This window comes from Solea solea, chromosome 10 (genome assembly GCF_958295425.1).
Source record: "Solea solea chromosome 10, fSolSol10.1, whole genome shotgun sequence".
Classification (NCBI taxonomy): Eukaryota; Metazoa; Chordata; class Actinopteri; order Pleuronectiformes; family Soleidae; genus Solea; species Solea solea.
The window spans coordinates 29546045-29570420 of NC_081143.1; the positions used below are offsets into that span (position 1 = coordinate 29546045).

The 24376-nt window shown below is 45.2% G+C and overlaps 2 protein-coding genes across 4 annotated transcripts; one reads left to right on the forward strand and one right to left on the reverse strand.

Moving 5' to 3' along the window:
- Positions 1 to 1785: 1785 nt before the first annotated feature.
- On the reverse strand, positions 1786 to 6368 carry taf5l (TAF5-like RNA polymerase II, p300/CBP-associated factor (PCAF)-associated factor). Of its 2 annotated transcripts, XM_058641690.1 has the most exons (5): positions 6221 to 6368; positions 5080 to 5221; positions 4063 to 4167; positions 2844 to 3604; positions 1786 to 2731 (listed from the first exon to the last, which is right to left on the reverse strand). In XM_058641690.1, the coding sequence occupies exons 2-5, from the start codon at positions 5216 to 5218 to the stop codon at positions 1934 to 1936; spliced, it is 1803 nt and encodes a 600-aa protein (XP_058497673.1). In that variant the 5' UTR covers positions 5219 to 5221; positions 6221 to 6368; the 3' UTR covers positions 1786 to 1933. The 2 variants fall into 2 exon arrangements, with proteins under 2 accessions (XP_058497673.1, XP_058497675.1); XM_058641692.1 differs by lacking the exon at positions 4063 to 4167.
- Positions 6369 to 6682: 314 nt separating this feature from the next.
- On the forward strand, positions 6683 to 24213 carry nup133 (nucleoporin 133). 2 transcript variants are annotated; one of them, XM_058640963.1, is made up of 25 exons: positions 6683 to 6770; positions 10357 to 10472; positions 10556 to 10659; positions 12534 to 12773; positions 12847 to 13017; positions 14876 to 15031; positions 16194 to 16264; positions 16594 to 16741; positions 16874 to 17024; positions 17160 to 17314; positions 17381 to 17472; positions 17594 to 17757; positions 17833 to 17927; positions 18007 to 18231; positions 18562 to 18684; positions 19278 to 19377; positions 19819 to 20082; positions 20210 to 20343; positions 20888 to 21046; positions 21595 to 21730; positions 22048 to 22166; positions 22598 to 22678; positions 22780 to 22844; positions 23638 to 23726; positions 24007 to 24213. In XM_058640963.1, exons 1-25 carry the CDS (start codon positions 6763 to 6765, stop codon positions 24141 to 24143), a joined length of 3303 nt encoding a protein of 1100 aa, XP_058496946.1. In that variant the 5' UTR covers positions 6683 to 6762; the 3' UTR covers positions 24144 to 24213. The 2 variants fall into 2 exon arrangements, with proteins under 2 accessions (XP_058496946.1, XP_058496945.1); XM_058640962.1 differs by lacking the exon at positions 6683 to 6770 and adding an exon at positions 9055 to 9319.
- Positions 24214 to 24376: the final 163 nt, after the last annotated feature.

A 24376-nucleotide genomic window follows, 5' to 3' on the forward strand; every position in this document is an offset into this window, starting at 1 on the left:
TTTTTTTAATTTCTTATTTAATATATTTATGTGTTTTATTTACTTATTAAATATATATGTTTTATTTACTTATTTAATATATTTGTGTGTTTTATTTACTTATTTAATATATCTATGTGTTTTATTTACTTATTTAATGTATGGTCGACTTCTGCATTTTTGTGGTTGTCACACGTCCACAGAGACACAAACGTCCAGAGTGTGTGTGTCTCTGAGAGAGACACACACACTCTGGACGTCCATGGTGTCTCTGCTGCACCTGTGAGGCTCCACCTCCACATTCCTGCTGCACCGTCACTGCATTCCTCACAGAAACCTGCTGAGACCAGGTCTACAGTCAGATTAGACCGGTTCATGTGTTCATGTGTGCAGACAGTGAAGGACTTTTATCTTTAGGAGACAATAAAGTTGTCCATGAACATTGACCGTGGTGGTTTGTGTGTCTGTGCTGCTGATGAGGGTTTGAGTTCCACTCTGTGCTCGTTGTTAGTTTCCTGCCTGTCTCTTTTTTTAATTGTTGTTCGTAGTTTCTAGTTGTTTTATGTGGTCAGTCATTGGTCATCTCTGCGGCTGCTTTGTGCCCGTTTGTGTGGTCGTTCTTAAGGCTGTATGTGTGTGTGCGTGTGGTCATTTCACAGTTACTGGACGTTTAACATCTTTGAGGTCATTTTAGGTTGTTTTTGTGGTCATTTAACAACTTTGTAGTCATTTCATGGTTGTTTTTGTGGTCATTTAACATCTTTGAGGTCATTTTAAGGTCATTTAAAGGGGACATATTATGCAAAATCAACTTTTTAATCATTTTAATACTTATATTTAGGACTCTGGAGGCCCTACCAGTCGCCAAAGTGTGGAAAAATAATACTCAGTCCTTTTTTTGTGGTCCCCCTTAGTGTAAGTATAGGCGATAAAACACGCGATGTTGAATTCCCTGCGCTTATGACAGCAGCATTGGCATTTCACCGCGAATGTTACCACCCACCAGTAAGTTTCACCTTAGCTCCACCTTGTCCCTATAACATGCCAGAGTGCAGGCGAGGGAGGAAGAGTGGTATTATGTCAACGCGGAGGGACAAGTGTGCTGTTGGTGGCTACACAGTGGAGCACAGTGTTTTACACAAACTTCCAGCCTCAGAGGATTTTATATATGAACCTAATGTGCCGGATAAAGTCAGCAAACGTGTGTTCGTGAGTTCGCACCACTTCATTTTTAAGAAAAGCTCAAATAGAGCTCATAACTGAGCATTCTGACACGTCTTAATTAAACGTATTTGTTCAGTACGTCCTCCATGACCGGAGCACAGACTCAGTCTGATACAGTCACATACAGCGGCAGTTTATGCAGCGATCAGCGGTGCTGTTTTTAACTGACTTACAGTTCGACAGTGTTCGGCTTGATCCTTGTGTCGGACGTCTCTTCCTGTGACGCCACTCTCGCTGTTTTCCGCACACGCTGCCATGTTGATATTGTCAGGGAACTAGTGGAGTGAGGGGGAGAGGAATGGAGCGGAGGGAACAGGAGCTGAGCGAGTGAGCGCAGTAAAAAGGACAAATCAGAAACCCCCTGGAAGAAGTGGGTGGAGAAATAGGGTATAATATGTCCCCTTTAACATCTTTGAGCTCATTTTAAGGTTGTTTTTAATGGTCATTTAATATCTTTGTGCTCATTTTGAGTCTCTGTGTGTTGTATTTGTCTGTGTTGTGGTAATTTTTAAGGCAGCTTGTTAAATCCCAGGTATGAACACATGAATGATCCCCCACAGTCATAGTTTAAACTCACACCTGTTAATGGTCATCGTTACAATTTAATACTGACATCGAGGTGAAAGAACACGAGATAATTTAAGTGGAAATGCTTTTGACAAAAGATAGAAAAAAAACTTCTTTTCACCACAAACTACTGAGGACCTCTGGGGAGGTCTCTGGTCCGTGTCTACTGCTCCGTCTTCTCCTGTGCTGTCCCCGTCACCAGCAGCAGGTTACAGGCCATGAACTGGACTTTGAGGATGTTGCTGGCGTTGCCCGTGTACAGTCCCACCAGTTCACTGGACGAGCCGTCGGCCGGCGTCCCACAGTGGGAGTTACGGACGTCCCACACCCGCACCGAGTTGTCCATGGAGGACGATGCCACCAGGCTGCTGTCCGGGCTGAAAGACAGGCTGGTGACGCTGTCTGTGTGTCCACGCAAGTCCTTGAACAGCGTCCCGGACGCCAAGTCCCACAGCTTCACCCGCTGGTCCTCGCCCGCCGATGCCAAGTACTTACCGTTAGGTGAGAAAGTCAGAGAGAGCACGGGGCCGCGGTGGCCAGTGAAGAGGCGCACAGACGCCCCCTGCTGGGTGCTCCACAGCCGCACAGTTTTGTCCGTGGAGCCGGTGGCCAGGTAGTTGGAGTTTGGGTGGAACTTGACACAGTCGACGTCGGCGAGGTGGCCGGCGTAGAGACGCATCGCGTACGTGCGGGAAAAGGTCCAGAGGCGGGCAGTGCGGTCGTGGGAGCCGCTGGCGAAGTAGAGGCTGCAGGGGCTGACGTCCACGTCCCACACTGGGTAGGCGTGGCCCCGGTAGAGCGCCGTGTTGGTGAAGCTGCCCAGGTCCCAGTAGCGGACGGTGGTGTCCTCAGAGCAGGACAGGAGGCCGGAGCTGTCCGTCAGGAAGCAGGTGCGGAAGACGGGGCCACTGTGACCTCGCAGAGTCTTTATCTCGCTGCCGCAGACGTCCTCCTCGTCCACCTGAGGACAATCGTAATGTTTTAGATGAGATCTTCCATCGGTTTGATTAAAACAATTGGACATTTAGCAGATCAAACACACACACACACACACACACGCACACACGCCTCACCTCCTCCTCCAGGACGTCGCAGGCCAGGTGTATGCGCGACACGTCGGCCCGATGAGCTTTGGCCTTGAGTTTTCTGGCGAGGAGACTCCACAGCTTCACCGTGGAGCAGTCGAAGCCCGCGGCAAGCAGCCGGCTGTCGGCCGACACCTCGGCCGTGTTCAGCATCTGCTCCGTGTGGTGGAAGGCGTAGAAACACACGGTGGTGAGCGAGGGCGGGCCTTCGCGGACCTTCTTGATGCAGTCCTGCAGCGCCTCCAGGGCCGTCTCGCTCTGCGGGATCCCGGCAGGGACCTCCACTCCCTCCCCGCCCTCCGCACCGTCAACACCCGCCCAGGAGGAGGCGGAGTTTGGTGTGACGGTGGCCCCGCCCGCGGCTCCGTACAGCTGGTAGTCCGTTCGCCTGGAGTCGGTGACCTCCAGCTGCAGGTGTGTGCTGAGGGCCCTGCAGAGGGCGCTGTTGTCCTCGCTCTGCAGGTAGCGCAGCAGGTAGCCGTAGGCCGGCTCCGTCAGGTGAATCACATACTTGTGCTCCAGGAAAGCGCTCAGCTTGGGATTGGCCACGACGTCCTGAGCGGTGAGGACGTGGCGGAGCTGCTCCACGGTGGCCCGCTGCTCGCCGTCCTGAAGGAAGGCGCCGTGGAAACGACTGTAGAAACCGTCTACTGCCCCCTTCAGGCCACAGCGCACCATGTCCAGGTGGAGGTAGACAAAGAGCGGGTAGAGGACACTGCTCACCTCCTTCGCCCAGGGAATCTCCGTCTCTGATTTATTGAAAATTAAAGATATTTGTGTTTAATTCAATGATCTAGAGGTCGACTAAATCATTGTTTCAGAGGATTAATCAGCTGTGATGAGTTTTACTTATTTTTGTCCACAAACCAAGATGATGGAGTTTGAATGATTCTCTTTGTTTTATGGAGCAAAGAAACCAGAACATTTTCACATTTTCTAAATAACTGATGTATGTGCATTTATGACAGGTATTATAACAAAAACAAGCTCCAGTGATGCATTCATTGACTTGTTAAATGTGAAGATTTTCTGCTTTCATTAAAAACTGGATCACTCAATTGTGGACAAAATCAAGACATTGGAGGACATTATTTTTTGGGTCATTAAAACCTTGTCATGTGAATTGTTCCACACACACACACACACGCATGCACGCACGCTATGTAAGGAATCCAGTGAGTGTGCTGCAGGAATGTGGAAGTGGTACCTGACAGGAAGGAGCGCAGTCTGGAGAACTGAGTCTCATACTGCTGTGGATCTGATTGACAGGGAGCAGCAGAGACGATGTTGACACAACCCGACTCCGTCTGCACTGCTCACAGAACCAGAACAGCAGGAAAAACAAAACATCGTTCATTTAAGTCAAACGTTCTTCATTGTTAAAACTTTACATGTCATAGACATATGACTTTTTATATGTCCTTAATCTTGTCTCTTTCTCTCCCTAGTTTGTGTCTTTCCTTCCTTCCCTCTCTCTCTCTGTATTCTCATCATGCAGGTTGCGGGACCAAGATCCAGTTTTCGAGGCTACCCATATCATCACCATTATTATTGTGCCATAATTAAAAAGTCGATATCATTAACTGTATAAACTTGTAACCTTTTTTAATTCAGTAAGTTGCATTACCAAAAAAGAAAATTACAATATAAGAAGATATTAACACTTAGACTATAAACAATTGGAATGTAAAAAATAGAATGTACATTATATGCAGCAAGAATATAGACAGTATGGAATATTCGACTGCCTTCTTTCCCTCACCAAAGCTCAGAGAAAATCCGTGATTTTAACACGCACGCGCACACACACGAGTTGTTGGTCCACTGCTGCCTCATCACAGATTTACTGCAGGGGAACAAAGTGACCACACGAGGCAGCAGAGGACCAGAGCTCCTGTGGTTTATAAACTTCAGTTTCCTGTTGAAAAAGTCTTTCTCACAGTGAGATAAAGACGTGAAACATCATTCTTCAGATCAGACTTAGCCTCATTTTATTAGGTGAGTCTATTATTAAGTGGCTAAAATCTACTGGCAGCCATGTTTTCACTGAGTGTCCATGTCATGTTCCTTTTTATTAAAGTAAATGATGTCCTTTTTTGACTGAAACTTACACGGAGCCTCTTTTGACTATTTCCTAAAGTTTGAGCAGAATTCTTAGAAAGTCCCAATAACAACACATCCATCGTACAGAGTGATGGTGTGTTCTGTGAGAGCAGCTGCTCACCTGTGAGGCTGGCAGCCATTTCCTCCGCTGACTGGAAGAGTTTGGCTCCCTTCAGGGAGCCGTCAGTGTCCACATACTGCCTCCTCTTCAGGTACTGAGCCACGGAGTACTGGATCTGCTCAGTGCGACCCCGCTTCATGACCTGGAAAACCAAAGAGAACAGAAAAGCTTGGGCCAGTTTTCATTTATTGTTTAAATAATTGGATGGAACATGTCTTTAAAACATGTTTACCTTGTCAAAGGTTTTAGGGAAAGCAGAAAGAGGATTAATTAATAAACGGATGTCGGTTTTATCACAATAAAAAGCTCCTACAATAACTTCATTATTGTTATTACTATTATATACTTCATCATTATCCATGATAGGGATCATTTTGAATAAGGAAAATGATCGGGGTCGTCATTTTTCATCCTTTGAATCGTGTTATCGAAACTTGACAGTATTATTTTAAAATCAAAACTTTTTATTAAATTCGTAAAAACATTTTTGACAACAAAAGAAAACTTCATTAAAGAATCTTTTCACAATAATCACAACAACAATAATATCAAACTACAATTCATGTTTTCAAGAGAACTGTGACGGAAACATTTATTATCAGCAACTGAGAAAAATCACAATGAAAGTGTTTCATTCATTTTCTCTACCATTTCTATAAAACCTATATTGTTTTTTATATTTAAACATGTCCAAGAGGTGGATTTATGCATGTTACGGAAAACGTAAATAAATGTATGAGAACAACTTTGTACAACTGTACAAATGTACAACTTTAACACGTTTATAAATGTGCAGTAGGTCAATAAATTAGCAACCATCCTTTCCACGTAAAACATCATCTCCCAGGCTGCTAACTAGTTAGCGAAGCAGCAAGTTGACGCATTTATATCTGGGTTAAAAACAATACATTAATAAACAAAACCACTGTGAACATATATGAAGCTGAGCAAAAGCCTAACCCGGGTCAAACCGTAACCTAACCCGGACTCAAAAAGTTGCCAGGTTCCCACGTTAGCTGAGCGTTAGCCTCCTCCGGAGCTAACCGGCTAACTTAGCCGCGGCCTGGCGGCTCCGCACTTTTAGCGGCACGGCTCCGGTTCCTGTGGCCGCACCGGGTCTGAGTGGACGCCCTTTACTCACTGCATATCGTGTCGCGCTTCTCTCGTCCTCGGTTGCTGTGCGAGTGACGGCGACTGGCTTTTCACGGTCCCCCGGGTCCAGCTGAGGCTAGGCCGCTGCCTGCGCTCGTGAATCGCTCGGTGGCTCGGTCCGCCCCCGGCCCGCCCTCGGTCCGCCCCCTCTCCACCTCACAGTCCCTCCCACTCCCGGAGAACAAGAGAACAACACCCTGGCGTGACGGAAGTTACCTCAGAATTTTAGATTTATTATTATTACTTTTGTAAAACTCTATTTAGACAAATAAACTTACAACTGTAATAACAGTTCACACAATAACAAACAAAAACCTTTATTGTAAAAGTATGACATGTCAGTAACCATTTTTTAAGATTGTTGAAGGTTCTGTAGCTTAAATATTATTTATTGTAATTACCGCTTTTAAAGGGTGGAGTGGCTCAGTGGTTAAGACCGGTACCCTGTGTGCAAAAGACTTCATGGTCGCAAGTTCAACTCCACCCCTCTCAGGTTGCATTTAAGTCGCTTTGGATAAAAGCGACTGCTACATGACATGGTAATGTAATGTAAAGATCGCAGGCCGGGTATCATGAGTGCTGTACGCCATGACTTATATTTACGATTGTGATATGAATTGGTTGATGTTTTTGCTTCAAACAGCAAAAGTTCCGTTCCTTCTTTCTTCCTTCATATAGGCCTAGCTATTTTCTAGTTTTCCCATTGTTTCTTCTTCGTCTTTGAGTTTTCTGGCGAATTCTCTGTTTCGGTGTGTAAACAAAGTTAAAAAAAAACAAAAAATTAAAAAAAAAAAACTTGTCACACCAGAGTACTTCCGTCACGCCCGGGTGTTGTTCTCCGGGGCTGCAGCTGGATGCTACTCTCCCGCTCAGCCGCCATGCATCATCTCATTATGTCTTACACATCTCACCGCTCCCCATTCAAAAATCATACAATGATACAGCATTTTTGTACAGAAGAAATAAACCTAATAACCGATCAATCAATAACCATCTGTGATTGTGATATAAAAAGGCAAATTCGGCATGTTTTAAACTGTACAATGACAACCAAAAATATATAATATTAATATTTATTTTATGTCAATAACCTTTAAAGCACCTTTGTTTCAACTAATTTGTTTTAACATTTGTTCTAACTGGTTAAGTTGTACTTACCTATGGAAGCCCATTTCCACCAGTGTGATGGGAAAAAAAAGATCCTGTAATTCATTATAATGACTTAGTATCTCAAAATAATGACTTAGTATCTCAATATATTGACTTAGTATCTCAATATATTGAAAAACTAATATATTAGTATACCATTTTTGTAGCTTCATATTGCCTTAACAACAAAGGTATAAAAGAGCAGCATGTGTAGATTATAATTTTTACATTTTCCTTTCTGAGCAAGCTCACTCACAGGTGTTGCATCTCTTTGAGTGTCATTCTAGTTACTATTAGTTACTCTTACAGTAACTGTTATTATGCTGATAAAGCCATTTTGTAATAGACTGGCGAGCAAGATGCAATAAAACGTAACACACGGAAAACAAAAAAAGGGTCTTAACTTTTTTCAAAACCTGATTTTAAAATTCTCACAATGCTGGTTGTTAAGAACAAATATCTAGTAAAGTCGGCAATTAAACATTTAATTAATGTGCTCCAAAACCAGTTAGCAATGACAGCTAGCTAGTATATAGGACCTAAGTCAATATATTAAGATACTAAGTCATTATTTTAAGATAATAAGTCAATATTTTGAGATACTAAGTCATTATTTTGAGATAATAATTCAATATATTGAGATACTACTGTATTACATTACATGTCATTTAGCAGACACTTTAATCCAAAGCGATTTACAAGGGAATTGAGTACAATCAGCCAGGGGTGGAGTCGAACTTGCGACCATCATGTCTTTTGCACACAGGGTAACCCTTAACCACTGAGCCACTCCACCCCCTGTATCTCATTATTTTGAGATACTAAGTCATTATAATGAATTACAGGATCTTTTTTTTTTCCATCACACTGGTGGAAATGGGCTTCCATACTTACCTGACACCAAGTGACAGGTCCACTTGAATATAATGAACCGTTGTTGGTCGCATATTGAACTAGAACAGTGTTAATATTGGTACTGTACTCAATGGATTGAGTTTATAAGGAAAACTGTTTCTATTCATATAGCACTGGGCTGCATGTGCTTTTATTAGCACTGTACTAAACAGGAACCCCTTCTTTTTATTGTCATTTCCCTCTCTTTCACATGTCTATCTTTTTCACATGTTCAAAATATATTTAATTCATTTGAAAGTGCTGTATAAATTCAGTGAGTTCCATTTGTGGTCAGAACTCTGAATTTACAGAACTCGGAAATAAAGTTTTAGCCACAATTCAGATTTGCTCACTTCTCAGATTAGTCAGAATCCTGACTTTTTTCCCCTCAGAATTCAGACTTTTTGTCTCCGAGATTAAAGTAAAGTCCTGACCATTTTTTGAGAATTCTCAGAATTTGGCTCAGAAATCTGACTTTTTCCTCAGTATAATTCCCACAGGAATTTTTACTTTTTTCTTCCAATTCTGAGATTTAAGTAAAGTCCTGACCATTTTTCGCAGATTTCTGACTTTTCTGAATTTGTCTCTAAATTGTCTAAAATTAAGTTTTGGATTTTTTTTTATTTTGTTTCCAAAGAAAATAAACCTCTTCCCTACTCGAGTTCTTTATCAATGTGTTTTTTGTAATTGTTCACAATTGTTAATAAAGATTTTTTTGAACGGGTGGGTGTTGACGTCATTTTCTCGCGACTGCACCGCGCGTTATTCGGAGCAGCCTCAGAACGACAGATCCCGGATTGCGTGTGTGTGTGTGTATGTGTTGTGTCGCTTAAATCTTAAATCTTGGTCCCGTCGTCGGTTCAAACTTCACCCGGCCGTTGTGAGTCGGTACTCGGTGTCGCAGCATGTTCAGTCCCCGCTCCGCCGCGGGCTCGGGCCGCCGGCAGCAGCAGCAGCAGCAGAGCCGCGCCGCCGCCCGAAAGAGCGTCTCCGGAGCCGCGAACAGTCTGCTCTTCTCCCCCAGGAGGACGCCTTTGTCGGCGAGGTGAGCGAGACGAGTACCGCGATATTTACAGCACCGTGACACTCAAATCTGGATTAGTTTACTTACTTAGACAAACCGAAGACTATTTCAAAACACATACTCCACATCTAGACCAGGTCAAATGTGGCCTAGCTTAACGCTAAATGTAATGTATAACACGCTTTCTGGTTTGTTTTCAAAATAATTTTATTGGAACACATTTGTTTTATTTATAATTTTTTTTTACATGTATTAAAACCAGTACATCTAGACTTTACAAATCTGGACTAGTTTAGCAGAGCAAAGCTAAATACAACAGATTTGTTTTAATTGAATTGTATTACACACGTGTGTGTGTGTGTGTGTGTGTGTGTGTGTGTGTGTGTATATATATATATATATGTATGTATGTATGTATGTATGTATATGTATGTGTGTGTGTGTGTGTGTGTATATATATATATATATCCCCCCCCATACGTGAGCCCTCCCGAAACCCGGGGTATACTTCGCACACTGGAAGTAACATCTGATTGGGATTTCGTTGTTTTGAAAGACGTAAATGTCATTAATTTGGCAGGTGATTTGATATCGGCTCAGCAGGAGGAGGAGAAGACACAGAGAAACTCAGGGTTTGTTGAAGAAAACCTGCCAGCGAGCAGGTTCACGGAGTATGTTGCCGGGGTAACTGACTCAGTGCTAAGCTGAACTGGCTTTGTGAAAGTTTCCCTCATCTCAGGGTTAACTAACTCAGAGTTTTCACTAAACCTGCTTTCTGAAATGGGCCCCAGGTCCCTGTAATGTATACAGCAGTACAACAGTGTTTTAGGAGTACCCCAAAATGGGGGTTGGGTAACTTGCTCAGGGGTACCCAAGCCCCCAGTACCTGGGGTACCCCTGAGCAAGTTACCCAACCCCCATTGCTCCCTGGGTGCTACTCAGTGTGGCAGCCCACTGCTCCTAATTCTAGGATGGGTCAAATGCAGAGAAATAATTTCCCTAAGGGGATTAATAAAGTATATATTCTATTCTATTCTATTTATCTCCTCTGTTGCTAGGTCAACACCGACCCGAGCGCAGAACCTCGCTGCTGCAGAATCCGTCCACTACGACGTCCAGACTTTTGGCTCATCGCTGCCCGTCAAAGTGATGGAAGCTCTGACTATGGCTGATGGTAAAGAGACAAAAAAACAAAACCTCTGTCATGTTTGTCCGCCTGCGTTGTTGACGTGTGTGTGTGTGTGTGTGTGTGTGTAGCCGATGACCAGATCTCGGTGAAGGTGGACGAGAGTGGCTGGGCCTGGATGGTCTGTGGAGAGAGGCTGATCATCTGGAAGATCTGCCAGACTGCGGTGGCCAAGGTACAGTTCAGCCTCTACTGCGTCTTGTCGTCACAGACTGTGTCATGTGTTCTTCTCATCACCGCAACTCCTAAACCGTGATCTGTCCAGCGTGTGCCCCGCCTATTGCCCTATGTCAGCTGAGATTGGCACAGCATTACCCTTGACCCTCTGGTGGAGGATAAAGTGGTAGATAATTGTCCAGGGTGAGGTTAAAACAGTAGAGAATGGATGAACGCAGATAAATAGAGATTTGCGCTCGTATACTTATCCTTACGGTACGACTGCTGCAGAACGAGAGTCCAATCACAGATGAGATTCAAGGGCGTGTCACACATTTGTGATGTCAGCTTCTCAGTACTGTGATTCCTAAACGGTTGAGTAACTGCCAGAGATTGAAAAAGTTATCTTGGCAAAAATGGCAGAAGAACTCACTCACTGAACATGGCTGCAAATAGTGACAGGTTTTCATTAAAGGGGACATATTATGTAAAATCAACTTTTTAACCATTTTAATACTTATATTTTGGACTCTGGAGGCCCTATCAGTCGCCAAAGTGTGGAAAAAGAATACTCAGTCCTTTTTTCGCGGTCCCCCTAAGTGTAAATATAGGTGATAAAACACTCGATGTTGAATTCCCTGCGCTTATGACGGCAGCATGCACATTTCACCGCGAATGTTACCGCCCCACCAGTAAGTTTACCTCGAGACCTACACCTTAGCTCCACCTTGTCCCTATAACATGCCAGAGTGCAGGCGAGGGAGGAAGAGCGGTATTATGTCAACGCGGAGGGACAAGTGTGCTGTTGGTGGCTGCACAGTGGAGCACAGTGTTTTACACAAACTTCCAGCCTCAGAGGATTTTATATATGAAGCTAATGTGCCGGATAAAGTCAGCAAACGTGTGTTTGTGTGTCCGCACCACTTCACATCAGACTACGGCCAGCGGTCGCCGTATTTAGTCATAACTGAGCATTCTGACACGTCCTTATTAAACATATTTGTTCAGTACGTCCTCCATGACCGGAGCACAGACTCAGTCTGATACAGTCACATACAGCAGCAGTTTATGCAGCGATCAGCGGTGCTGTCCCTAAGTGTTTTTAACTGATTTACAGTTTGACAGTGTTCGGCTTGATCCTTGTGTCGGATGTCTCTTCCTGTGACACCACTCTCGCTGTTTTTTAACATCACAAAATCCTTTGTTCAGATTGACCTCAGTGACACAAAGTGACCACACGAGGCAGCAGAGGACCAGCAGCTCCTGTGTCCCCACAGGCTAAAATCACTGTTTTTTTTGGGCTTTGGTGTGGGAGAGTGAGTGGTTTATAAACTTCAGTTTCCTGTTGGTAAAGTCTGTCTCACAGTGAGATAAAGACGTGAACATGTTCTGAAGACATCGTAGACTTAAACTGACCTGGATTTTATTGCAAGACCTAAGATTATTTTCATAATTGACTCATCTGTTGATTATTTGATTAATCGATTATTTGGTTCAGAAAATTTCATAAAATGTCTATCAGTGTTAAACCTGGGAACGATCAGGTTCTCAAACTAAAATAGTTCCGTTTTATTGATTTCTTTGTGAGACGGGGCAAAGAACCCAGAAAATATTCATATTTAAGAAGCTGAAAACTAGGACTGTGAAGTCCCGGTGGACTGGTTGATTAATCAGTCCATACGTTCTGGTTCGACTCAAATTCTGTCGACTTTTTGCAGTGTTAATTTATACAGTCTATGGTTAATTTGATTTTGATCTTTGATTTTGTGGGCAAAACAAGACATTCGAGAACATCATCATTTCCAGGTTTGACGAACACCGATCAACATTTTAAAAGGACCTCCCTTGTGGTGATGTTGTCGTTCACAGTTTGAACTGTTTAATCCTCTGCAGCTGTCGGTGTGTAAAGAGCTCCAGCTGCCCGTCAGCGAGTACAGCCACACCGCTGACCTCGTGGCCGTCACGGCCGCCACTGCTGCCTCTCTTGAGACGGCCAGCGTTCAGTCCGTCTCCGTCGTGGCGGTGACCACAGAGGGAACCGCTCGCTACTGGCCCAGCCTGGCTCACGAGGGCAATTACACGGAGACAGACGTGGACCTGGGAGACCTCTGCAACTTTGTCGTCGCTGTCAGAGTGAGTGAGTGTGCGGTGAGTTTTTATTCCAGTGTCTGTGTGTGATCTACAGCCTGACTCTCCTTCCTCTCAGGGCGGAAGCTTCGTCCTGTCCTCGGTGAGGAATCGCCTGCTGAGGGCGAGCGCCGACTCTTCAGGGAAGCTTCAGTGGCGAGCACTGCTGCAGGGTCAGGGCATGCTGTCCGGGATCGGACGCCGCATGTCCAGTCTGTTCGGGATCCTGTCCCCGCCGGCCAACGACACGGTGAGTCGCACTCACGATTAGGATTATTGTTGTCATGGTTACGTCTACGTCCTTATTATGACGTCCTGTACTTTGCTTCATGTTTAGAACAAAGTTTACACACTGTGGTATTCTTGTCAGAGTCAGAATCAGAATCAGCTTTATTGGCCAAGTATGTGAACACATACAAGGAATTTGACTCCGGTTTTATCAAACACACGCTGTACATGAAACGTAAACATCAACATAACTTAACATACATTCAACAAAAGTGAATAAACAAGGTGTCCAGAGGTCCGGTCTATTTTTAAATATATATATTTAAGTATATAAACGATAAGGTGCAAAATAGTGAATAAATAAATAAACTGGTCAAGTGTTCAGTAGTGTGACGGCCTGGGGGAAAAAGAACAATGAGCAGGGAATCTGGATGTTTCCTCTCCATGTCCATTATCTGGTCAGCCAAGTGTTGTAAAGCCTCAGTAACACACGCCTGAGGTGGGATGTAAACACCAACCAGAATAAACAAGGAGAACTCCCGCGGTGAATAAAACGGCTTGCAGTTTATGAAAAAAGACTCCAAGTGGGGGCTGCATGATTTGCGCAACACTCTGACATCTGTACACCAACCTTCATTAATATAGAAGCAGATTCCACCTCCCTTCCTCTTCCCCGAGAGCTCCGTTACATGGTCCGCACGGAGAAGTTGAAAGTCCGGAAGATGTTATCCGGTGTCCGGGATGTATTCACTGAGCCAGGTTTCAGTAAAACACAGGGCAGCAGATCTGTGAAGGTCCGAGTTTATACTGTTGAGAAGCAGCAGTTCCTCCATCTTATTGTTCAGGGAGCGGACATTCGCCAGATGTATAGACGGGAGCGCTGTCCGAAAACCCCGCTGTCTGAGCTTAACGAGCGCGCCGGCTCGCTTGCCCCGTCTGCGTCTCCTGAACATCCTACAGAGAGCTGCTGCTCCTGCAACTAAAAGTTCCGTGAATACACCAGAATCGCTGGGAAACGGCGAAAAAGTGTGACCAGTTGAATGTTCAGACTGTAATAGTTCCTCTTGAGTGTATTGGATGATGGAGGGACAACTTAGAACGCGACATAAAAAACAAAAACAAAGTACTGCGGAGCAAAGCACCGAGGCAGCCCTCCGTGGCGCCATCATAGTATATCTCACTGCCATGGTTACATATTAATAGAGTTGTCATGATACCAAAATGAGTAACCACGATACTATTCCACACAAAGTATCACGGTTCTGGGTATTATCGCGATACTGCGGCCTTTTTTGATTATTATTATTTTTATGAACTGCAATGTATTTGTACAAGTTATAAATACTTATTAATTACTTATAATGTTGTTTGGTGCGTGATATATATATATAAATATATATATATATATATATATATATATATATATATATATATATATATCATTCAGTTTCCTTTGCATATCATGGGTTAGGGTTAGCCGCGGCAGACTCGCCACTCAGGCCGGTGCTTCTGCCATGGTGAGTGTGTTGTCTCGTGTTTGTGACTGTAAGCCGTGCGCGCATCTGGGCGAGACACAACTTTAGCTTGATGTTTGTTTTGAAACGAATTTCTATCGAAGTGGAGCTGTCTTCATGGAGTTGGTTCTTGCCGGCAGAAACACTCGAACAGCCAATCAGCTAACAGACGGGCGGACCCAGCGTGCGGAAACAGCCTATCATATCCCCGGCCGCAATGTAGCAAAAACTGGCTAACCCTCTACATATTAAAAAAACAAACACACACACACACGGCATTTTTTGTACATATGTACTTATTTTCTGCAGATTAGGAAAGATACTGACGCGTCGTCTGGCCCGCTTCTGTTCTCTCTCTCTCTGCAGCTCCACGCCTTGCTGTGGGAGGGCGGAGCCAGCTGCCTGTATACGCTGACCAGCTCCAGTCTGAGTAAATGGGAGATGGACGACAGCTGGGAGCACCAGCTGCTCAGCTGGGACACTCGCCGCGCTCTGACCGACAGCATCGCCGACGCCATCTGGGTCAGTACCAGTTAGTTCTTTAACAGAACTTTGTTTAATGTGTAAAATAAATAAATGAATACATTTATTTATTCATTCAATATCTGAAGAACATGATCACGTCTTTTTCTCACTGTGAGACACTTTTCCAACAGGAAACTGAAGTTTATAAACCACTCACTCTCCCACACCAAAGTCCAGAGAGAAAATCAGTGATTTTAGCTGCTGGTCCTCTGCTGCCTCGTGTGGTCACTTTGTGTCACTGAGGTCAATCTGAACAAAGGATTTGAAACACTGAAGTGATTTGAACGTAGGAGTTGTTGATCCACTGCTGCTGTGAAGTTAAAATCACTGGTTTTCTCTGTGGGGTTTGGTGTGGGTCTAAAGTCTGTTTCCTGAGCAGCAGGGGGCGCTCACAGCTCTGTTAGTAAACACCTTCACCACTGAGATTGAGAGTATTATGGCGCATTTCCACTGGCTCTACTCACCTCGCCTCACCACGGCACGACACGGCACGATAAGGTTGCATCTCCACAACAAAAAAGTACCTACTTAACGTGGGCGGAGTCACCATTGCATGGCTGAATGAAACTGCGGTGACTTCGTTTTATACGCGACACACACACACACACACACACACACACACACACAAGTGACAAGTGACTAGTGACTTTACACAAGACTTCTGTAGTTGTTGGAGATTAACTCACGTTTTTAGGATTGTTAAGTAGTTTTAACTGATCTACAGTTTGGCACTGTTCAGCTTGATTTCTGTCCACATGTCTCCGGAGTACCTGAGTACAGCCTCCTACTCCACAGCCTACAGTGGCAGCGGTCTGTGATGCCGCTCGCGATCAGCGGCGCTGTCCCTAAATACACCACTCCACTTTAAAAGACTCCTGTTAACTATTGAGGTTTCCCTGGTAGTTGTTGGAGATTAACCCACGTTGTTAGGATTGTTAAGTAGTTTTAAGTGATCTACAGTTCGGTGCTGTTCGGCTTGATTTGTGTGTGGGACGTCTCTCACGTCTCACGACGGGACTCAGCGGCCTGATACCAGGTACTATGCTAGTGGAAATGCTACTTAAACCGTGCCGTGGCGAGGCGAGGCAAGTAGAGCTGGTGGAAATGCGCCTTTAGATTAAAACCCTGAAAGGATGTCTCTCCTCACCTACACCACCAGGGGTCAGAGAGCAACTACGAGGAGATGAAGGAGGGAGCCAACGTGGTGTACCTGGACATGAAGCTCAGCCAGTGAGTATGTCTGTCTGTCTGTCTGTCTGTCTGTCTGTGTGTTGTACACTTAAGGGTAAAACAAAGGGAAATCAAGAATGGTGTGAGTTGTACCTGAGGTTGCAAATGGGTGGAAACTTACCATGGGAATTTTATTAGGAAATATTCCAAATAGAACAACTTTCCATGAGAATATATGAGAATTTACTGGAAAACCTAAAGAAAGTTTAATTTACAAATATAAATATCTGTGTTGTACACAGGTGTGTGTGTGTGTGTGTGAAAGATTTAAGCACTAAAATGTGGTGATTTTTGGAGAAATGACAGTGTGTGTGTGTGTGTGTGTGTAGAGCTGGTGTTGTGGTCCTGGCTGCAGCGTGGCATCCGTCAGACTGTCCGTGTGTGTCTTACTTCTGTCTGGTGACTCTTCAGGACAGTGGAGCATCCATCTCTGACCACTTCACTGTGGAGGTCACCAAATACAACCCTCCATTCCAGGTGATCCTGAGTCCTGATCCTGCCGGGATCAGATGTCTGTCTGCAGCTCAGCTGTCGTCATGCAAACCAAACTGTCTGTGTGTGTGTTTGTCAGCAGTTAGAATGTGTCATGCTAAAGAAGTCTTTCCTCAGAGTGAGGACACCCTGCAGGCCACAAGGCTGCTGCTGCCGCCGGCGCCCTGCTCCACCGCCTACATCTACACCCACGAGCTGGTGTTCGCCTGCTCCACGGGGACCAGCAGGATGGCACCACCTGACGAGAAAATCCTCTTTAATTACCCCGGTGAGAAAGTTTCTCATGATCAACCTGAAGGTGGAGCGTGAGAAAGTTTCTCATGATCAACCTGCGTGGATCCACCTTCAGGTTATGGATCCACCATTTACCTGTGTGTTTCTCTGTGTGTGTGTGTGTGTGCAGGTGACGGTGTGTGTGGAGGAGGCTGCTGTTCTGGTCTGCCGGTCTTCTTCTCTCAGAACAGTGGTCTGGTGGCGGTGGTGGCTCGTGAGGGCGTGTCCCTCCTGCCAGAGACCATGGAGGAATCTCTGTGCTCGTCACTGGCAGCAGCTCCAGAGGTTAGACCACAGACGGGTCTGCAGACTCATCAGAACATTATTTAATAATGTGTTTATTTTGTAAAGGTTTCAGTCATGGAGACTCCGACCAGAGCCGAGCATGTCGCTCAGGAGGACAAAGCCAAACTCTTGAAAGCAGCTTTTCTCCAGTTCTGTCGGTAAAACAACAACAACAACAACAACAACACCTGCCTCCACACTAAGTCTGTGTTGTGTATCTGAGCGCTGGTTTGCGTGTCTGTCTTCAGTCCTTGTTCTTGTGTGTCTTTGGTCTGTCAGGAACGACCTGGTGGGAGCTCAGACGCTCACAGACGAGCTCTTCCCCGCCGACGATGATGGAGAGGAGGGGGCGGAGCTGGACAGCGTGGTGGTTCAGATCAACCTGGACCTGGTGGACGATTACCCGGCGTCAGACCCCCGCTGGGCGGAGTCTGTCCCTGATGGTACAGACACATACAGCAGGTGAAGTGTGTGCAGCTTCCTGTCAGACTGATGATTCCATGTCTCTGTTTGTCCAGAGGGCGTCGGCTTTCCTCTCACGTCGCTCATCATCCTCCACCAACTGGAAGACAAGATGAAGGCACACGGCTGCTTCATGGACTTCCTGCTCCAGGTAAAGAGACACGCCCCCAAAGTTGTGCTGTCGGCGTCCCCACAAATGAGGAAACTAAAATCCTCTCGTCTGTCCTCAGGTGGGTCTGCTGGAGCGGCTCGGTCAGGTCTCGGTGAGGTCGTCTCCCATGGCGACGCGTCTGCTGCTGTGCGAACACGCCGAGAAGCTGCAGGCGGCCATGGTGCTGAAGAACCACCACGCCAAACACGCCGAGCTGGTCAACCGAGCCATCGCTGCCGCGCTGCACAGGAACAACGCCGCTGTACCACCGAGTCTCACCGCCGCTGACGTCTTCTTCAGAGAGGTGTGTGAGACCTGTCTGTGTCTATCTGTGTCTGTCTGTCTATCTATGTCTGTGTCTCTGTCTGTCTGTGTCTGTGTCTCTGCCTGTCTCTGGTGTGTCTCAGGTCTCGTCGGTGTTTGCCTGTCTGTCTGTCTGTCTCAGGTGTCTCAGTCCCGTCTGTGTTTGACTGCCTGTCTGTCTGTCTGTCTCAGGTCTCATCGGTGTTTGACTGCCTGTCTGTCTCAGGTGTCTCAGTCCTGTCGGTGTTTGACTGCCTGCCTGTCTGTCTGTATCAGGTGTCTCAGGTCTTGTCAGTGTTTGACTGTCTGTCTGTCTGTCTGTCTGTCTCAGGTGTCTCAGGTCTCGTCGGTGTTTGACTGCCTGCTGGAGGAAGAGGATCGGAGCCTGAAGGAGCGCCCGGTGGACTCGGTGCAGTGGGCCGAGGTCGTCCTCGCCGTCAACACCATGGTCCAGGTGAAGGTTTCACTGCTGCACCAGAGCAACGTGTGCAATCCTGCAGCTCGTAAATTCAGTCATGAGCGCGATGATGTCAACAACTGTAGATCAAAGTTCAAAAGACTTAAAAATTCTACTTAGAATTCTAAAATCTACTTAGAATTCTAAAATCTACTTGGAATTCTAAAATCACTTAGAATTCTAAAATCTAATTAAATTCTAAAATCTACCTAGAATTCTAAAATCTACTTAGAATTCTAAAATCTACATAGAATTCTAAAATCTACTTATAATCCCTAATCCCTGTGATTGGTCAGAGAGCGTCGTCACTGAAGAGTAAACAAACTGTAGCTCAAAATGGTGAAAACATTGATGAAGTGTGTTTTCTCAGAGGAGTCTGGATTTAGAGATGGCACCACGTTCACTGAAGGACTGAACCATTTAGATTCTTATGATTCACTTTGACGCAAAACAACTGCTTTACAAGTCACTGGTTTGTGACTTTGTGTTGTGTAGAAAACCACGATTGTTTCACTCACGTGACGTGTGAGGACCCTGCAGTGGAAACATAACGTGTGTGTGTGTGTGTGTGTGCGTGTGTGCGCGCGCAGGACATGCTTCAGGCAGCAGGTCAGTACAGAGAGACGAAGGCCTGCATGTACAGAGCTCCTGAAAATGCTGCAGCTGAGCCCGAGTACGTCCCGTGGACAGGTACAGTTTCATTTCAAGTCATAAAAAAATTACTTCACTGTCACGTTAAATCCATGGAGAACAAGCAGATGTTTCACATGAACCTGACCGACTGAATCTTTATACTGCCCCCGGTGGTCTTCACCAGTATGGAGACAGCCAGAGCTGCTCCTGCATCAACTTCTACCCTCGTTCTACTCCAGACGTTATGCATCTAAAATGTCTGCCTGAGGGTAGACAATACAGCGTAAGACGCTAATATCCAGATTCACAGCAGGAAAAAAGGCCTTAAACACAGCATGTGAACAGGTTATGTATTTCATAGTGGTTTCAGTTCATGATCGATTATAATTTGGATTAATATTAGTTTTAATGATTTATTTTATTTTTTACTTCATGGAGGGAAAGTTTTTAAATTGAGGAGGAGCTTGTTCTGAAAGTTCCTCGTCTTCCCTCCTCCAGCGTCGGGTGGAGTGGGCGGAGTCCGCACCGTCATCTCCCGCCAGCACGAGATCATCCTGCGCTCCGTGTACCCGCATGCCGACTCGGCGCTGCGCGGCGCCCTGTGCGAGCAGCTGGTGGCGCTGTTGGACATCTACCTGGGGGGCTATGTGGCCCAGCTGACCTCCCTGCAGCAGCAGCGGCCCCCGGTGGCCCAACAAGAGCGCTACAACAGCCTGGAGCTGGAGTACGGTCAGCGGCGCTCCGAGATGCTGCAGCCGCTGTGTGAGTGGACGAGTGAGGGCTGCGAACAAGCTCCGCCCATTTAGAGGGCTAGTTTCTCACCAAAACGTTTTAGTTGACAGGTTTTCATGAATTAATCCCAGTGTTCTGACATGTGTGTGTGTTGCAGTGGAGCTGGGTCAGTACCAGTGGGTGGCAGCACTGGCTGAGAAGTACTGCGACTTTGACATCCTGGTGCAGATGTGTGAGCAGACCGACAACCAGAGCCGCCTGCAGCACTACATGGCCAAGTTCGCAGACCAGGTACGAACAGCCTGAGGTTCAAATTTGGAGACATTAAGTCCAGTCCAGTCCAGTGTGTCAATGTCTTTTTTCCACCGGCTGTCCTCGCCTCGGTTTAGGTTTCATCTCCACTACAAAAAAGTACCTACACAACGTGGGCGGAGTCATCACTGCACGGCTGCGTGAAACTGCAGTGACTTTGTTTTATACGTGACACACACACACACACACACACACACACACACACGAGGGACTTGTAAAGCAGTTGTTTTCAGTGTAACTGAATCAAATCACTAGAATCAGTTCATTAAACTTTGAGTTCAGTTCTTCCTCCATGAGTGCAGCACAGACTCCGGTCTGTGATCATCTGTGCCGTCTCTGAACACACCAGACTCCTGTAGTTGTTGGAGATGAACTCTCGTTCTTAGGATTGTGAAGTCGTTTTAACTGATCTACAGTTGGGCTTGTTTTCTGTGTCGGACGTCTCTAACTGTGACTCTGGTGCTCCGGCTGTCTGACCCATCATCGCATAGAAATACCACTGACACCCTGTCGTCCCCCGCAGAACTTTGCCGACTTCCTGTTTCGTTGGTACATGGAGAAGGGGAAGAGGGGGAAGCTGCTGTCTCAGCCGGCCGCGCAGCATCAGCAGCTGGCTAGCTTCCTGCAGGCTCACCAGCACCTGAGCTGGCTGCACCACATCCACGTCCACGACTTCCACAGTGTATGACACACACACACACACACACACACACGTTTATTACGCAGATTTAATCCACTAAACAAATGGTTTGCTTAATAAAATCGACATCAGTTGTTTGACTTCAGTGACACAAAGTGACCACACAAGGCAGCAGAGGACCAGCAGCTAAAATCACTGATTTTCTTTCTGGACTTTGGTAGTTTACAAACTTTACTCACCCACCTTGGAGGTTGTGAGGATGTGTAACTAAGGAAAGCTTTTTTTTTTATTTATTTAGTTGAGGATAAATTTTGACCATTAAAATAATCTGAATTGTTTATGATTTGACAGTTTTCTTGTGTGTTTGTGCCCCTGGTGGTCCTTGTTGAAAGTGTCAGGTTTTAACTCCACCTGAACATGAAACTAGAAAAAAAATCAGTTGTGATGAGTGGACAAAGTGTCCTCACATCAGTGGTTTCCAAAGAATATGAGTTCACACACACACACATGCACAGTTCTCAAACTCAAGTCTCATAAACTGTTCAAAGATAACTTTGGTAACTCTAAAGAATAAAACTAAACCCTCACAGGCTCACAGGACGCTCTACAGCCAGGCCAACGCTGAGACGCGTTACTTTGTGAAGAAGAAGACGCTGCTGGCGCTCAGCAAACTGACGGCGCTGGCGTCCGAGCTGCCTGAGGAGCAGCTCAACAAACACGTGGACGGTAAAACATGTTTCAGTAATAACACAAAGTTGTTTGAAACAGAACTTCAGTTTAAGTCAATGACGTCTTTATCTCACTGTGAGGCACACTTTTCCAACAGGAAATTGCAGGAGCTGCTGCCCCTCTGCTGCCTTGTGTGGTCACTTTGTGTCACTGCAGTAAATCTGAATGAAGGAGTTCTAATGCAGAAGTGACAAAATCAGACATTTAAACTCAGTGATGGAGGCAGCAGTGGTGTGTCCTGTTGGAAAAATGTGTCTCACTAAGTGACGTCAAACTTCCCTTTCTGAGCATCCTCTACTGTTGTGTCCACACAGACGTTGTGGAGCAGGAGCGTTTCCTGCTGCATCAGGAGACTCTGCCACGTCAGCTGCTGGAGGAGAAACAGCAGAACCCGGACACCATGCCTCTGCTCAGCGCTTACAACCTCATACAGGTGAACGCGCACACACACACACACACACACAGGACTCTACATTGACTTCCATTCATCGGACCAAATTTACCTTCACCAGAATGTTTCATTTCATCATTTTCTTGTAGTGTTCACATTACAGGTGTTTTGAGACGTGTGAGATCAGAGTTCAGATGTTTGGTGGCGGGTGTGTGATCAGATTACAGATGTTTGGTGGCGTGTGTGATCAGATTACAGGTGTTTTGAGACGTGTGTGATCAGATTACAGATGTTTGGTGGCGTGTGAGATCAGAGTTCAGATGTTTGGTGGCGGGTGTGTGATCAGATTACAGATGTTTGGTGGTGTGTGTGTGATCAGATTACAGGTGTTTGGTGGTGTGTGAGATTAGATTACAGATGTTTGGTGGCGTGTGTGTGATCCGGGTCCAGCTCACGTCTGTGTCTCTCCACAGTTGTACATCTGCGACGACAACAGAGGTGCTAACGAGTACGACTACAAAAAAGCTCTGGATCTGCTGGAGTACATTGACGAGGTCAGCGGTTTGTTTAGTTTTTGTTTGTTTTCCTAACTCCGCCTTCTTTGCCGGGTCTCGACGGCATGTTTTAAAGTTTACCTGTGTTTGTGTCGACACAGGAGGATGAGGTGGACATTGACGCGCTGAAATGTGAAATCCTCTCCAAAGCGCTGAGGAGAGACGAGTAAGATTCTCACCCTGACGTGGTTTTTGTTTATTTTTTTATTTGTTTATTTGTTGGTCAGGAATATTTTTAATCCTAATTTGTGTCTGAGGATTAGGGCTGAGGTTAAAAAAAACAAAACACTGTTACACTAGTGTAGCAGCAGTAGTAGTAGTAGTAGTAGTATCAATAGCAGTAGAAATAGTAGTAGTAGTAGTAGCAGTATCAATAGTAGTAGTAACAATAGCACTAGTAGTATCAATAGTAGTAGTAGTGGTATCAGTAGTAGCAGTAGTAACAATAACAGTAGTAGTATCAATAGTAGTAGTAGTAGTAGTATCAATAGCAGCAGTAGTAGTATCAATAGCAGTAGTATCAATAGCAGTTGTAGTATCAATAGCAGTAGTAGTAATAGTAGTAGAAGTAATGGCAGTAGCAGTGGTAGTAGTAGTAGTAGTAGTAGTAATAATAATAATAATAGCAGCAGTAGCAGTCATAATAGTAGTAGTAATAGCAGCAGTAGCAGTCATAATAGTAGTAGTAATAGCAGCAGTAGTAGCAGCAGTAGTAGTAGTAGTAGTAGTAGTAATAGCAGTAGTAGTCGTAATAGCAGTAGGAGTAGTAGTAATAGTAGTAAAGATAGTAGTAGCAGTAGTAGTAGTAGTAGTAGTAAATTTGGTGTTGATGTGGGCGGAGCCTTTCAGATGCGTAGAAACTCTGGGCTCATCTGTCTGTTTGTGGTGGGAGGAGCTAAGGACCATACTGTAACATGATAATAACATGAATTCTGTTTGACTGACTGTTCCCTCCTCAGCTGGTCGACTTCTGACGGCAGCGATGATCCTCTGGAAGCTGCCAAAGACAGCATCTTCATCAAGATCCTCCTCAAACTCATCCAGGAAGGTGAGAGGCGTTCAAGGTCTCGTGTTAACGTGAGAAATCACAGCCTCAGCCACAACACAACTGAATCACAGGATAATAATGAGTTTAGAATAATAATGACATCATCGACTTCTACTGGTAATTCCATTACTACTGTTAATGCTGCTGTTACTGCTGTTAGTTCTACTTCTCTCATTTTTACGACTCAAATAAAAAATGTTCTGATCTTTGGAGAATGATAAAAAGCTGATTGTTTCAGTCAGAATCATGTTCCTCACTGATGAAAGTCTGTGTTGTCCAGGTGTCTCTCTGCAGACGTACCTGCCTGACGTCAAAGATCTGCTGGACTCTGGCGACCTCGGCGCTTTGAAAACGAAACCTCATTTTGAGTTTGTCCTTCGAGCCAATTACGAACATTACCTTCAGGCCCAGATGTGACGAGCGACGAGTTTCACTTCAGCTTCACTTCAGAAGTTCCATTTTTTTCTAAATAAACCTGTCGATTGTTTCTGTAGTTTTTATTTTGTACAAAAACATACATTTTCATTCCTGGTAAACATTTTTAATTGACAGAGTTTTGAGGAGCAGAAAACTCCGACGATGTACGACCAAAACTGCTGAGATTAAAGTTCATGGTAACGGGAAAAAAAGTCCTGCCGACGTATCATTGG

Coding starts and splice junctions, on each gene's coding strand:
- nup133 (XM_058640962.1), top strand. CDS start 9,180: ATGTTCAGTCCCCGCTCCGCCGCGGGCTCGGGCCGCCGGCAGCAGCAG. Junction 19,378..19,818: donor CGAGTACGTCCCGTGGACAG/GTACAGTTTCAT, acceptor TCCCTCCTCCAG/CGTCGGGTGGAGTGGGCGGA. Junction 23,727..24,006: donor CCTCAAACTCATCCAGGAAG/GTGAGAGGCGTT, acceptor TGTGTTGTCCAG/GTGTCTCTCTGCAGACGTAC.
- taf5l (XM_058641690.1), bottom strand. CDS start 5,218: ATGAAGCGGGGTCGCACTGAGCAGATCCAGTACTCCGTGGCTCAGTAC. Junction 3,605..4,062: donor ACTGCGCTCCTTCCTGTCAG/GTACCACTTCCA, acceptor TCAATAAATCAG/AGACGGAGATTCCCTGGGCG. Junction 2,732..2,843: donor GCGACGTCCTGGAGGAGGAG/GTGAGGCGTGTG, acceptor GATTGTCCTCAG/GTGGACGAGGAGGACGTCTG.